The 14,256-nt window shown below is 38.7% G+C and overlaps 1 protein-coding gene across 6 annotated transcripts; it reads left to right on the top strand.

Moving 5' to 3' along the window:
• The first annotated feature begins 119 nt into the window (after window positions 1-119).
• On the top strand, window positions 120-11,643 carry rem1 (RAS (RAD and GEM)-like GTP-binding 1). Of its 6 annotated transcripts, XM_076884226.1 has the most exons (8): window positions 120-258; window positions 338-730; window positions 1,726-1,842; window positions 4,637-4,674; window positions 5,047-5,426; window positions 8,572-8,654; window positions 10,681-10,900; window positions 11,006-11,643. In XM_076884226.1, the coding sequence occupies exons 5-8, from the start codon at window positions 5,081-5,083 to the stop codon at window positions 11,281-11,283; spliced, it is 927 nt and encodes a 308-aa protein (XP_076740341.1). In that variant the 5' UTR covers window positions 120-258; window positions 338-730; window positions 1,726-1,842; window positions 4,637-4,674; window positions 5,047-5,080; the 3' UTR covers window positions 11,284-11,643. The 6 variants fall into 6 exon arrangements, with proteins under 6 accessions (XP_076740341.1, XP_004547475.2, XP_076740342.1 ...); XM_004547418.4 differs by lacking the exon at window positions 4,637-4,674 and having other exon boundaries at window positions 121-258; XM_076884227.1 differs by lacking the exon at window positions 338-730 and having other exon boundaries at window positions 131-258.
• Window positions 11,644-14,256: the final 2,613 nt, after the last annotated feature.

The following is a 14,256-nucleotide window of genomic DNA, read 5'->3' as shown; positions in this document are numbered from 1 at the left end:
TTTTCTAGGAACTTTGGGTTATTCAAATAAAATGTAAGCAAAAAGCAGGACAATTGTTATTAGCCTACTCTAACTTCTGGATCTGAATTAAGCCTTCACTGAATGCCTTAAACCTGCTCGTTTCCCACTGACCAGCAGGGGGCGACTCCTCTGGTCTGTTTGTACAGAAGTTTTGTAGTGTGGTGTTTAGTGTTTTCCTTTTGATCTTGTTCATCTGCATCCTCCGCTACTACTCCATTTCAACTTCTTCCTGAACTAGTAAGGGTTCTAACATGAGAAATCCTAGATGAACTTGCTTATTTACTCTTAATATCGTTGGGTCTGGTTATCATTTCAGATCAGACATGCGACCCTCCCATCTCCAGACAGCTAACAAGAACTAGCTAAACAACAACATAAATATAAGCTAACGTCGTGCCAGCTAACGTCAGGTCCTAGAAACCCGAACGTCTTTAAGTACTTTTCTCACCAATCCATCTGTCGATCTCCTGCTCCCTTCTCCTGTCACTCGGGAACAAGAGATACTTAAACTCCTCCACTTGGGGCAGGAACGCGTCTCTGACCTCGGCTGTGAACTGTTCCAGTGCGAGCTGGAGGCCATTACCCAATGAAGCCAACAGAACCACGTCATCTGCGAAAGGCAGAGATATCCTTAAGTCTTAATTCATCATTTTAACTCACCAGGACTACTAGCTACTAATCCATACAAAACTGGCGACTTCATCAACTGGTAGGTAATAATGTGTTATTTTTGTCCCCTCCATGTCAATTTGGATATTTCCATTATGAAATTACCCCAATGGAGCAAACTACAACTTATACTTAGTGTTAGTACGTCGACAGGGTGGTGTCTCAAAACATATTTAACAGTTTGTGCTCCTACTGTGAATGAACTTCCTGTATTTGGTCAATACATGCAACTTGTCTTGCCTCAAACTACACGTGACGAAATTCTTCAGCTGTGACATCAACATTTTATCACGCAAACACTAAACAATGCCACAACAACATGTGGTTTTACCTGTATTAACTGGAAAAAAAAAATAGCCTCAGAGCTGAAATATTTCTCTGCTAACCTAAAAATCAGCTGTTTTCATTCCTTAGAAAGGCAGTAAAATTATATCTTCAGTAGTTAGGGAGCTGATAAATTGCCATTAATAAACTGGTAAATGGACTGGTACTTACATAGCACCTTTCTACTCAATTTGACCACTCAAAGCACTTTGTAAGTCTGTTTTATCTAAACCTAAGCAGAGTAAAAATAAGCCTGATATTTGGTCTCCTTAGCATCCTTAAATTATTATTTCAATCATAGGATTAAACATGTTTAATATAAGTGTCCACCATTATAACATATGAGAGAAAATTAGAGCAAGTATTGTCTGTATCTTTTATTTCTATGTAACCAGAATTTTAAAAAAAGTTGTCATATCAATTGTAAACTAGACTATTCCAACTGAGCTGTTTTGTTACTCCAGACTGTGTCTTTTAGGTCAAACAGGAAGTGACCAAAATGTTTTCCTAAACCGCCTGCCCTCCACACTGATAAAACTCTCTCTCTCAAACGCACACACACACACACACACACACACTCCCTCCTCAGATATCTGTTTCTCCTCTGCTGTCACTCTGAGACACACACACATACACACACACTGGAGGAGGTAGATAACCGTGATTCCACTGCTGAATTTTTAACGCTGTTGTGGAACTTTTTTTTTCTAGGCGGGTTACTGTGGCACCAGGGTACTGTTACACTGACAGAGTCAGAGAGACAGGGTTCAGTTCAGTTCTGTTGTTTACTGAAGCTGGACGGAAGCAGCTGTGCATGGAGTGTATATGGTAAGTCTCTCTATCTATCTATCTATCTATAGACATGCTGTGTGTTTTGTCCTGTTTTTAGCTATTAGTCATATAATAAACGAGTTTTAGATATTTCATTCAAAAAAAACTTCACTTTCAGAGCTAAAATCATGTTTGAAATAGTTCTCATTCTTTCAGTTTGTTTGGTTTGCTTTAAGTAAAACCAAATAATGTTGTTCATCACCTCTTATTAACTAGTCAAGTACAGTTATTTGGTCTGTATATTGTATGTATTACATGAGCGATTTGTTACTGCTCATCCTTAGCTTCAAGTTTATCCGTTTTGTGGGACTGGTGATGCTGTAACTTTTTAATTGCAACCAACAGCTTTCACCTGGTCTGCCCGGCCTTCACCACCACTAACTGTTGTACTTGGCACCTTTAAATGTGTTAATTATTCATTATAGGAGGGTTTTTGTGTGTCTCTGCTCTCTGGTGCATAGGAGAAGTCGCTTTTGGTTCCTTCTTTGATCTCTAGCTAGATTTTGGAATTGAGACCTAAGTTTGACATTTTCCAGAAGGTTTCTTGAGTTTATATGTTTTTAGGTTTGTAATTTTGATTCCCATCTGTGATGTTTGTTATAATAGTATTAATTGTCTCAATGCATTTGTTTTCACAGAGAAATCAAATTAAACAAAGTTTTGGGTTTCTTTAACTCATTTTTAACAAAGAATGACATGACTGAATGAAATGCATGAAGTGTTGTGTATGATAGTGATATGTGATACCACAGAATACATGGAAATGTAATGAAGGTGTAAATTTTGTCTGAAACTGCAATCACTGTACAAATTGTTCACAAATTTCTTAATTGGCAAGGGCATGTTATTTGTTGTGTTGTTCCCTAGCAAAGTGCTTTCTCCTGTACATAAATCAGTGAGTGAGGTCACTCAGACACCACTTCAAAAATGCATTTATTAAAAAAAAAAAAAAAAAAAAACTACTTTAAAACAAACACTATTTAAGGTTAGCTCGGCAGCTATCTGTCCACAGCAAAGTTATCACATTTTGAGTCCTTCTATGGCCTTGCAATCTTTTAATAATCCCTAAAAATAATCAACTGTACTTTCAGCTTTTAATTTACCTGCACGCAGACATATAGCCTGTATATAAATGATGGACATAGTCACTATAAAGTCACTCACTAATTTGTGGACACCTATTTTTAAGCAACAAGGTGAGCTTTTGGGCCGTCATGATCATAGGTTTTTTTAAACCACATGTCACAGGTGAGGGGTGGACGTCACTGAGAACGAACGAAGTACTTTTGAAAACTTACTGAATGAAAATCATGTTGCCATAAATTAGACTTTAAATTAGCTCAGTGGCTAATTTAAAGTAAATTGTCATCATCACATGTTGTAAGCTGCAAACTAATTTTCTCCTGCACTTTATACAGCATACAATCAGATTTATTTTTTAAAATCAAAGCAGTGGTGACTGCTGGCCATTAAAAAAAAAATCCAGATATGAAGTTTTCATGAATTGGCATCACCTTTCTGATCTGTAGGCTCTTTCTATGCATTCACTGTCCATTGTATTAGGTACAACTTTTCACCCACTCAAATATCTAATCAGCCAATCACATAGCAGTCAACATCAGAAGAAAGGTCATTTAAGTGCCTTTAATGCAGCATGGTTGTTGGTGCCAGATTGGCTAGTTTGAGTATTTTGGAGACTACTTATCTACAGGGATTGAATGGTCTGAAAAACAGAAACTATGCAGTGAGCTGTGGGTCTCTGGACAAAAATACCTTGTTAATGTCTGAGGTCAGAGGAGAAACAACTCAAATAAACACTGGTTATAATGATATGCAAATTTGCATCCCGTTGAATCTTGAAGCAGATGAGTTGTAAAAACACAAGACCACACCAAGTGCCACACCTGTCAGCTAAGAAGAGGAAATGGAGGCTAAAATTTGCACACGTTCACCAAAGTTGTAGAGTAAAAGACTGGAATAACATTTTCCTGTCCGGTGAATCAGGGTTTCTGCTACGACTTTTGGATGAATTTGGCGTAAACAATATAAAAACCATACATCCATACTGCTTTGTATTACCAGTTTATGCTGGTGGTAGTAGGGTTGTGATGGTATAAGGGGCGTTTTTCTTTGCACACTTAGGCCTCTTAGTACCGAGCATTGTTAAAACAGCACAGCCTACCTAGGTAGGCAAAAATGGAAGTTCAATCTGGTACTAGGTGTATCTAATAAACTGTCTAAGTGTAGTCTATAGCAGCGGTCCCCAACCCCCGGGCCTCGGACCGGTACCGGTCCGTGAGTCGTTTGGTACCGGGCCGCGAGAGTTGAGGCTCAGGTGTGAAATGTATAGTTTTCAGGGTTTTTACCGGTTTTCAGCGTTATTTTGTTAGCGTTTTTTATCGTTTACTCCGTTTTCCTTGGTCTTTTCACGTGTGTTATGAATACATTTTCTTTTTTTCGGTACCGGTACTAGTTTTATTTTGTTGTATTTATCCGCGACACTTTAAAGGCCGGTCCGTGAAAATATTGTCGGGCATAAACCGGTCCGTGGCGCAAAAGAGGTTGGGGACCGCTGGTCTATAGTATCTTCATTAAAGACTGAAGCACTACTGCTAAAACCTACGATCAGTGAAATTAAAGATGAATGAAGTTAAAGATGAATTTGTATATATTGTTTCTGCGTTTTGTCACCATATAATCCAATAATACAGCTGAGCTCTGAGAATTCAGATTAACTAAATAAACTTTTTTTCCTCTCTACAATATATCCTGACCACCATAACTTCCCCAGCTGTCACTGCCACAATCCCTCTGGATACACTTGTGGAGGTCAGTCTATAAAACCAGGCAGGAAATCCGGAGAACACAGTCACGCTCTCCTTTTGAAATACTGTTATTTATTTAACCTTTTTTTTTAACAAGGAAATCTCTGGTGCTTTATTATGCATTTTATAGTGTAGAGTAGTTAACATTATGCCACAAAAATAGACTACGCTTTTAGCAAACAAATGAAGGTCTTGCTGTGTTTCTCCACCTTCTCTGGTGTAAACCTAAAAACAGAGCGCATTTCTACATCACTGTGGCAAAAACAGAGGTGGTTATTTGGGAAAGACAACAAATTGCCTCTCTGAAAAAGTTTGCAAGGACCTTTTTGGACCAGATTTTCCTCTGAACCATTAACAGTCTTATTTCCTCCCTCAGGCCCATCCTGTCCTAATGCCTTTACCGTAGGAACATGACCCTCAACACCCAGAGAGAGAAGGAGCCCCTCCAAAGGCGAGGCAGCACTCCAGTTCATCCCCTTTACCAGCAACCGCCTTGGATCCCCAGCAGCACCCAACCCAACCCAGAGCAGCCCCGTCCCCAGCGCAACCACCCCCCTCTGGGACAGTCAGCGTCCTACCACCCTGGAGACAAGTCCCTCCATTACCGTGCCCAGTGGAGTTCAGACTCTGATGATGACTCACAGAGTGATTCGGACTGTGTTTACAGAGTAGTGTTGCTTGGTGATCATGGAGTCGGAAAGACTAGCCTCGCAGGAATCTTTGCCGGGATAACAGACAAGGATGAACAACCTGGAGGTGGGACATTATGAGTGCTTGTTTTTTAAGTGCCTGGTGGTCATTACATCTAAATCGTCACACTTACTCATAGTTTTTAGTTAGTTAAGATAGTTAATTATTATTATTAGTAGTAGTAGTATAGGTGTTGTTTAATTTAGTTGACAGGGTTAAAGTTTCCCGAAAAATGATGGACTTAACACCTTGAAAGATGTTCTTTCTGTTCAATATTGTAAAAAAATAAACTATTTCAGTTCAGTGCACATATTCAGGGTATTTTACAGGTAGGGTTCCTCTAGTCTTCTTGGAGAACTTGTCAGAGGATTCAAGCAGTCTCTTTGTTTTCATTGTCTTCATATGATCCCAGACTAACTTCATGATGTTAACTCAGCCCCATAAGAACAAATGGAGATGTATGTTACCCTTTGCTGCGCAATACCATAATGTCAAATCAAAAATGCTGCAAAGTTTTAGCACAAGCCACAGATATGTTAGGCCAGTCACTCCTAGGAAGTTTCTCCGTTTGTGGATGTTAGCTCTCACCACAGATCGATAGAGTCCCAAAGCTTTAGAAATGGCTTTACGCCTTCCTAGACCGACAGATGAAGGACTTTGTTTCTCTGCTGTTCTTGAGTTTCTTTTCATGGTGGCTGCAAAGCTTTAGCACAAGCCACAGATATGTTAACTGACAACTGACTCTGTATAAATAGAAATTAGCCAAAAGGATTCCTTAACCACAGACAATTTTTAACCATGCTTTCACAATCTTTCACACTCAGACTCAGTGCACGGTGGATCAGCACACACTTTCTGTCTCTGACTTTGTTGTGAGATCAACCTTGGCTGGCCTGAGATTGATCATCTGTCACGTGTTGACTGGCCTCAGGCCATAATTGATAAGCTGCATCGATCAGGTGATAGTCTGACGTGATGCGAATGGTCATACATCCATGGGTTTACATGTTTTGTTTTGTTACTTTTGTTTTTTGTTGTTGGTTAATCACTGATTGGCCTTTTTTTATCTTTTCAAAGTGATCTTTTATTTGCCTCCAACATCCATATAATTTGTGCGTAATTGTTTGATTTTCAGAGAGATGAATGCAAAAAGGCTTCTTTTCTGAGTAATTCATAGCACAGACATTACAGAGTATTATTCCAACGAAACATACAGAACATTTTGAAACATTAACATTTTGGCTTTTTTCTGTTTCATTTTTATGTGGGTTGTGCTGTCAGGGTTTACCTTATTGTTGTCTCTTTTTGGTCCACCATGTTGTTTATTATTTTAGTCATAGCTCTAGGGCTAACAGAGATGTTCAGCTGCTTCTGTCAGTGCTCCACTTTGGTTCAAACTAAAATCTCTGGACTAGATTTGGGTGATCTCGCTATAGTCCAGTCAACACTGAGACTGAGGGACAGGTTCAGGCTCATGTTAGGGTAACACTATCCACCTTTCATGTTGCATAGTGTGTGCGACCCATACACAATAAAGAAGCAGTACTGCTGCTGTAGCCTTATGTTCCAAAAAGGACAAAGAGGACAAACTAACTGTTACTGGTATGAAAAAGAAAAACAGCCAAGGGAGTTTATTTCCCCCTTCAAACATAAAAAGAAAAAAATACACCATCAGGAGAATCTCCAGCTTGTTCACCTACAGCCTAATTTCTGAGCATAGCTTGACACATAATAATTGAACATCTAACTTTTGCCTGCATTTTTTTCCTCTTTGCTTTCTTTACTGCTGCTTCAGTATGTTTGTATACGTGCAAAATGCAACAACTGTCCACCCTAGACACACAGCTCAGTTTTTCACGCATCCAATGAAAATGAAGTTGAGGAGAGGTTATATACTAGCATTTCTGAAAATGCACAATTCCCTGCATTGCCCTTTAATTCAATATCAACCAATAGATTATGTTTTATAGATCAGTGTTGCTGCTCACACGCATTAATTTCAAAGAGGGCAGAGGGTTTTCCGGCGTGGACTGAGCAGCTCAATCTGATTAAAGTCCGGACTGTGACAAAGCCACACTTGCTGGTGTGTTCTTGATCATTGTCCTGTTCAATTGCACTTGAGTCTCAGGGCGCAAGCTTGATGGCCAGACATTCTCATTCAGGAATTTCTGATGGAGAGCAGAATTCATGGTTCCATCAATTACGGCAAGTTGTCCAGGTCCTGAAGCAAAGCATCCCCAGAACACCACACTACCCTCACATTTGTCTGACTGTTGGTATGATGTTCTTATGAAATGCTGTTATTTTTATGCCAAAATGCTCAACTTTTGTCCAGAGAATGTTTTCCCAAAGTCTTGAGGACCATCAAGATGTGAGACAAGCCTGTGTGTTCTCTATGATTAGCAGTAGTTTTTGCCTTAGAGTTTTCCCATATATGTCTTTTAGTCTCTTTCTGACTTTTGAATCATGAACTCCGACCTTAACTGAGCCAAGTGAGGCCTACGGTTTGTTAGATGTTGTTCTGGGTTCTTTTGTCATCTCCTGGATAAGTCGCTGATCTGCTCTTGGAGTAATTTTGGTAGGCCGGTCACTTCTATGAAGTTTCTCCGTTTGTGGATGTTAGCTCTCACCACAGATCGATAGAGTCCCAAAGCTTTAGAAATGGCTTCACGCCTTCCTAGACCGACAGATGAAGGACTTTGTTTCTCAGGTGTTCTTGAGTTTCTTTTGATGGTGGCATGGTGTATTGGTTTTGATCTTTTAGCCTACTTTACTTCATTAAACAGATTTTATTTAAGCAATTTCTTGAGTCAACAGGTCTGACTGTAATCACTGATAAATCTGATTATCAAGGAGGACAATTACTTTCACACAGGGCTGGATAGGTTTAGCTTTGTACTTTAAAAACTGTATTTTGTCTAATATTAAAATTAGTTTCATGGTGTGAGACATTTAAATATAATGAATGAGCAAAAAACAACAACAACAAAGGGGCAAATACTTTTTCACAGCCCTGTAGGAGCTGATATCCTTTAGCCTCAGCTGCTCTTCGGTACTTTCAGTGCCAATTAGCAAGTGTCAGCATGCAAACACGCTAAAATGCCAAACAAAATAAAAACCGACATGTGAGCGCGTTAGCATGCCGATCACAGCGTTTAGCTCAAAAGCAAATTCTCAAACCTGTCTTTTTTGTATTTATTGTATGTTACAGAAGACACATATGAGAGGACACTGACAGTAGATGGAGAGGAAACGACGCTCATCGTCATGGACAACTGGGAGAACGACAAACTGGTACAGTGTGTTAATATCAATATAGTAACTAAAACTAGAAAGTACATTTGGTTTATATCACTCATTGAAAAGTGCTTTTCAATAAAATGATTTTACATAAAAAACAATAAGGAGCCTAAAAAAATCATGCTACATACATTCATGCTGTTTACATAAAATAACATATCCTCTAACCAAAATTGCAGATATCAGCAGTTTCTAAAAGATGGAGGAAAAAAAACATATTTAAAGACAGTTACAGAGTCTTGAAATGACAGCAAAGGCACCAGTGATCTGGAAGTAGGCTTAATGATCGGGACGTAACATGTCTACCACATACAGCATGGCTGCACGTGACCATTTAAGGTTTTAAATATAAATAGTGCAACTTTACACTGGATTCTGTAGAGCACAGTGAGCCAGTGCAAGGCTGCCAACGCTGGAGTAATGTGATCTCTCTTTTTTGTCCCAGTAATTAATCTGGCTGCAGCATTTTGAACTAATTGCAGACCAGCAAGAGTGACTGACTAACTCTAGTATACAGTGCATTAAAGTAGTCCAGTCTACAGGTAACAAAAGCATGCATAACCCTTTGCAGATCTAGTGGTTTAAAAAAATTATTTTAGTATGGAGAATGTTCTGAGCTGAAAGAAAGTTTTTAACCACAGCATTGATTTGTTTGTTGAATTTCACATTTTTCTAAAAGATTTTTCCATTGGTTTTAACCTCTATTTCATTAAAAGGGTAGTCAAAGATACTTTTAACCTCTCAGTTAAAAGTGGAGAGACAAACAATATGATCTCTGTTTTGGACTAGCTCAGCTGCAGAAAACTGAGACATCCCAATTTTCTATACCCAAAAAGCCCTTATTGAGCCTTATTATGGTACAGTGATTTCCAAAATTCAAAGATAAATACAGCTGCAAGTTATCTGCACAATGAAAAGAGATATAATACTGAAAATAAAACTAAGAGATTAACAAAACTGAATTAAATAAAAAGCAAAAACTAACTAAAATAGCATCGTGTACCTACAAAACAAACTAAACCAGCAATGTATAGGAAATGTGTTTAGTTGCAGTCGGGTCAGATTTGGTAGCACAACCAGCTTCTGTGAATCTGTTCATTAAGATGAGGATGTCAGTATTACTGTGTTTCAAATGTTTCCATTGTTTGGTTGTTTTTTGGATCGCTCTGAACTCCTTAAATCGTTTAATCTCACAGACAAACACTATGCTACAAACACTACACTTTATTTAAAAAAATAAAAATTATTGTGGAAACTAAGCGACAGTTTGAAACTAAACTGAACTCAAAACCACGGTGTGTCCGTGTGTTACAGAGTAAGGCTGTAGGGCAGGACAGGAAATTTACAGTGTTTGAATCTCTGGGTTTCACAGCCACATAAAAAAACAATAACAATGGTAGGGAACTGTGTCGAGATGATAATATTTTTTTTAAAAACAAACTTTTCCTATGTTGATTAAGGTTTTATTTTAGGATCTCTAAAACATAAACTTGTCGCTTTGACACAGCAAAATGAATTTTACCAAAAGAAATAAGATATGGTTGATAAAAAACTACCACAAAAAGTAAACATCTCAAGGTGTGCACAAATACAAATAATATGAACACGCGTGTCAGTAAGTTTGTTTTTTTCACATTAATGTGAAATTCAGAACAAAGTGTTCTGTTGGAGCAAATTTCATGACTAAATTTAACAAACATGTTGCAAATGCCCTAAAATGTACTAAAAAGCCTGTACAATAAAGTTCTTTCTACCTTGGTACCATTAAAAAAAGATTCTTGAGCTGCAAAGCAGTATAATTTATAGTGGCCATTTGCATAGCTCTCTGGTTATGCGTAGAGGATTATGAGTTAAACCAGTGCAGGAGCTACAGACATGTGTGCAGTGTAAGTCACTAAAAAAGTTGGACAACTTTGTCCAGCACAAGCAGCTTAAGAAGTAGGCATTCATTATGTGAGTATTCACAAAGAAGCTGATAACATCTGATTTAAAGTCTGGGTTCAACCTTCTCTGTGTTTAGGTTTCCTGTCAGGAGGGGGAGGATGGCCCCTCTCACAATGACTGTCTGAAGGTGGGGAGTGCTTACGTCATCGTCTACTCGGTCACCGACCGCTCCAGCTTTGATTCTGCTGCTGAGCTCCGCATCACGCTCCGACGTACCCGCCAGGCCGAAAACCTTCCCATCATCCTCGTAGGAAACAAGAGTGACTTAGTCCGATCGAGAGAAGTTGCTGTGGAAGGTGGAGTGCAAGTGCAAGACGTACATAAAAACAAATAAAAACTACAAAAGTACTAATAATGAATTCCTGCTACTATATTAATATGTCTGTGTCATTTATCCCCAGAGGGCCGAGCATGTGCAGTCGTGTTTGATTGCAAATTCATTGAGACGTCAGCGTCGCTTCAGCACAACGTGACCGAGCTATTTGAGGGCGTGGTCCGACAGATCCGCCTTCGTCGAGACAGCACCGAGGCCATTCAACGCAGGCGCTCCATTTATAAACGGAAAGAGAGCCTCACTTGTAAGGCCCGGCGCTTCCTGGACCGACTGGTGGCACGTAACAACCAGCGCATGGCAGTGAAAGTGCGGTCCAAGAGCTGCCACGACTTGGCCGTTCTGTGAATTTGTCCGCCAGCAAGTTTTTTGACTCACTAGAGCTCTCTCTGGTCGTGATAATAAGGACGTTAGAGTCTCCGGTGATTCTAACGCGCAGCGCCAGACAAGTTCAGCAGTGAACTACATCAGACAGTAACATAGTTACTATGATCCTGTTGATCATGTTTGAGCATCTGGTGTTAACATTTGTGGAACTATAACAGCAGATGACTTAAATATTGAGATACCAAACAGTTAAGTGTTCAATGTTCATTGTGATAGTGTGTTCAGTGTGTGTGGATCATGTGTCGCTTGTGTTGTTTTCCTGAGGTTTTGACTGTTTTTAGTTCCCCACTGTGCAGAATAAAGTCTTAATTAAGTCTTAAAGGAATTGTAATCTCAAAATCACATTTTTCACAAAGAACATGATATTGATATGTTATTATTTATGATGATGCCATATTTGTTTCCAAGTTAACTCCTTTTTTGAAAATTATTTGAATTTACTAACTGCTTTTTGTGTCTATTTTTAAAGGATGCATGTGGCCACTGTGCCATCAACTCAGACTGTCACTTGGTTTTTGAAACCAGTGATGTCCATAGTTAGAAAATGGAGTGCTAGACAGCTTAGTTAACAAGCTAAATCCACAAGACATGTAGCATCATAGCACAGATGTAGATTCCTGCTGATTTGAGTTTTCACTCACCAACTCAACAGCACCCTACTGAATAGGGTGTAGTCTTATTAGACAACAATCAATTCTACCGGAAATTTAAAAGCCTCCGACAGGACACCAACACTGCAAACATGGTGAAGAAGTCAATTTCACTGACTTGAATAAGAAGATGTGGTGTGAAAACAGATACCAGATATTACCTGTGTTGGTACACCTCAACTTTAAGCCCTAAAATTGAAAAGGATTTTTTAAAATCATCTAACCACCATGAATGGTGGATGGATGATTGGCATTTTAAGCGCCAATCTCCAGATTTGCTTCTTAATACCTGAAATTTGTTCAGAATTTGGCTCTTCTGCTTTCTCATCTAATATAAGCTGCTAACATTAGCAATTTCAGTTAACTAGCGTAAGCCAAGCACTGGCGCATCATAAACTAACATTAACTAACATTTTGTTGGGTTACAGGTTAAATTTGAAAAAGCAAAGGACACACACACACAGTGTACGCAGTTTCATATTTGTTTTCAGAGTGTACAGTTTCATTTATTTTGAAATATACTAGTTAAATATTCTCATCCGATTTATTCTTTCCCTCCAGTTAAAATCTTTTCTCTGCAGGAGACCCAGGGATCAAATCTGTGTTTCACTTCACATAAACACACTGTCAGGCCTGCTGGATATTTACTGTTGTCTTGGTGAGCTGTGGCCCATTGAAGAAGAGTTTGTTTACTGAGAGGTCGCCATGACGACACAGTCACATCTTGACATCTCTGTATGGTTGACATAAAGCAGGTGAGTGTTTGGGATGGTGACTTTTTATGGGATTGAACCTAACATCTACCTGCTGGAAACACACAGTACTTACAGCAACTCCCAGTTTCCACTGTTAAAATATGAATGTTGTGAGCACAAGTAAGACAGACATGAAGGATTATGAATATGCAACCAACACGGATGTACCTGCATGCAAGCCTCCAAAAAATATATATATTGACTGGTTGAAAAGCAGGTTGTAATGGAGAGAGAGCAACAACAAAGACAAAAACAATATTTTACTTCAGGAGCTAATTTAAGGGATCAGTTGTCCCACATATTTTTGACACTGCCCCCTGGTGACAGTGCACAGCTACTACACATAGACAAAGGCCTGAAAAACTCTAAAACCACTTTACACTTTACAGGCCACATACAGCCCACTTTGATCATAAGTTGGGCTCTTTTTCTACACGATAAATGAAAGCCTGCTGTGACAAATCAAAACATCTGTCAGCTTGACTCTTTGGACTTACATTGTAATAAAAAAAATAAAATTACAGAAATAGTTCCTGCAGCTAATTGCCCAGACTGTCCAGTTTGTTGTTGTTGTTGTTTTTCGTCTTTTTTTTTAACTGTACTCATAAAAAATGAATTTTACAGTAAAAAGTGAACAAGAGAAATTTTTCTGTTTTTCACAAAGTTACAGAGGTTTTATTATTCAAATAGCTAAGCATTTTGCGGTTTGACATAATTTGTAAAAGTTGAAATTTCCTTGAAATTGAATTGCAAAATCTTTTGTCAGAGGTCATTTTTGGAGGCGGAAAAACAAAAAACAGTGGCCAACATCACTGTACACAACAGTAGAGTGGTAATAAGCAAGCAAATAATGCACGAAATAGAGATCTCTTATGGAAAACTGGTCTCAAAGCAAACAGAGAGCTATGCAGGAAGTGCACTTTTTATCATGGTCAAATTCAGGTAATTCATTACAATGTTTTTCAAACGTGAAGTGTAGTTGTGGTCTTCTTTTGCTGTTGGTTCGCACTTTGTGTTTACATCTTTTTGTAGAATCTGTTTGGACTTTAATTGTTTGCTGTTTTAGCTGTTCAGCGGTTGTTGAAATGGTTTTGTGAGCTTTTAGCTGATATTCTGACATTTCTGTCAATACCACACATGTCTATATTTAGATAACAGATCCAGCAGTATATCGTGTTAAACCAGATGTTCTCCCTCTCGCCTCAGAGAGGTACAGAGATTGGGGTTCAACAGGTTAATTGTTTATTGCTTAATTACTTTGAATAGTATGAATAACCATTAGGAAGTTTTTTATAAGTAGGAAAAGCTGAAAACTTATGAAAATACAGTTAAAAGTCCAAAATGTTGTGCTTGTTTGTGGTGAGCAGCAGATCAAGCAAATTAAGAATTAAAAATGGCTTCAAGCGCACATTCAGGCCTGTGAGACTCATTTAAACACTCAGACACTGAGCCATGGCTCTGTGCTACATGCACACATTTCTGCATCTCTGCTACTCAAAGCAGGGCTGAAGATTCGGTTCCCAGATACC

Source organism: Maylandia zebra, linkage group LG5, assembly GCF_041146795.1.
Source record: "Maylandia zebra isolate NMK-2024a linkage group LG5, Mzebra_GT3a, whole genome shotgun sequence".
Taxonomy (NCBI): domain Eukaryota; kingdom Metazoa; phylum Chordata; class Actinopteri; order Cichliformes; family Cichlidae; genus Maylandia; species Maylandia zebra.
Note: the sequence above shows the minus strand (reverse complement) of the source record. Positions and strands in the feature narration are given on the sequence as shown.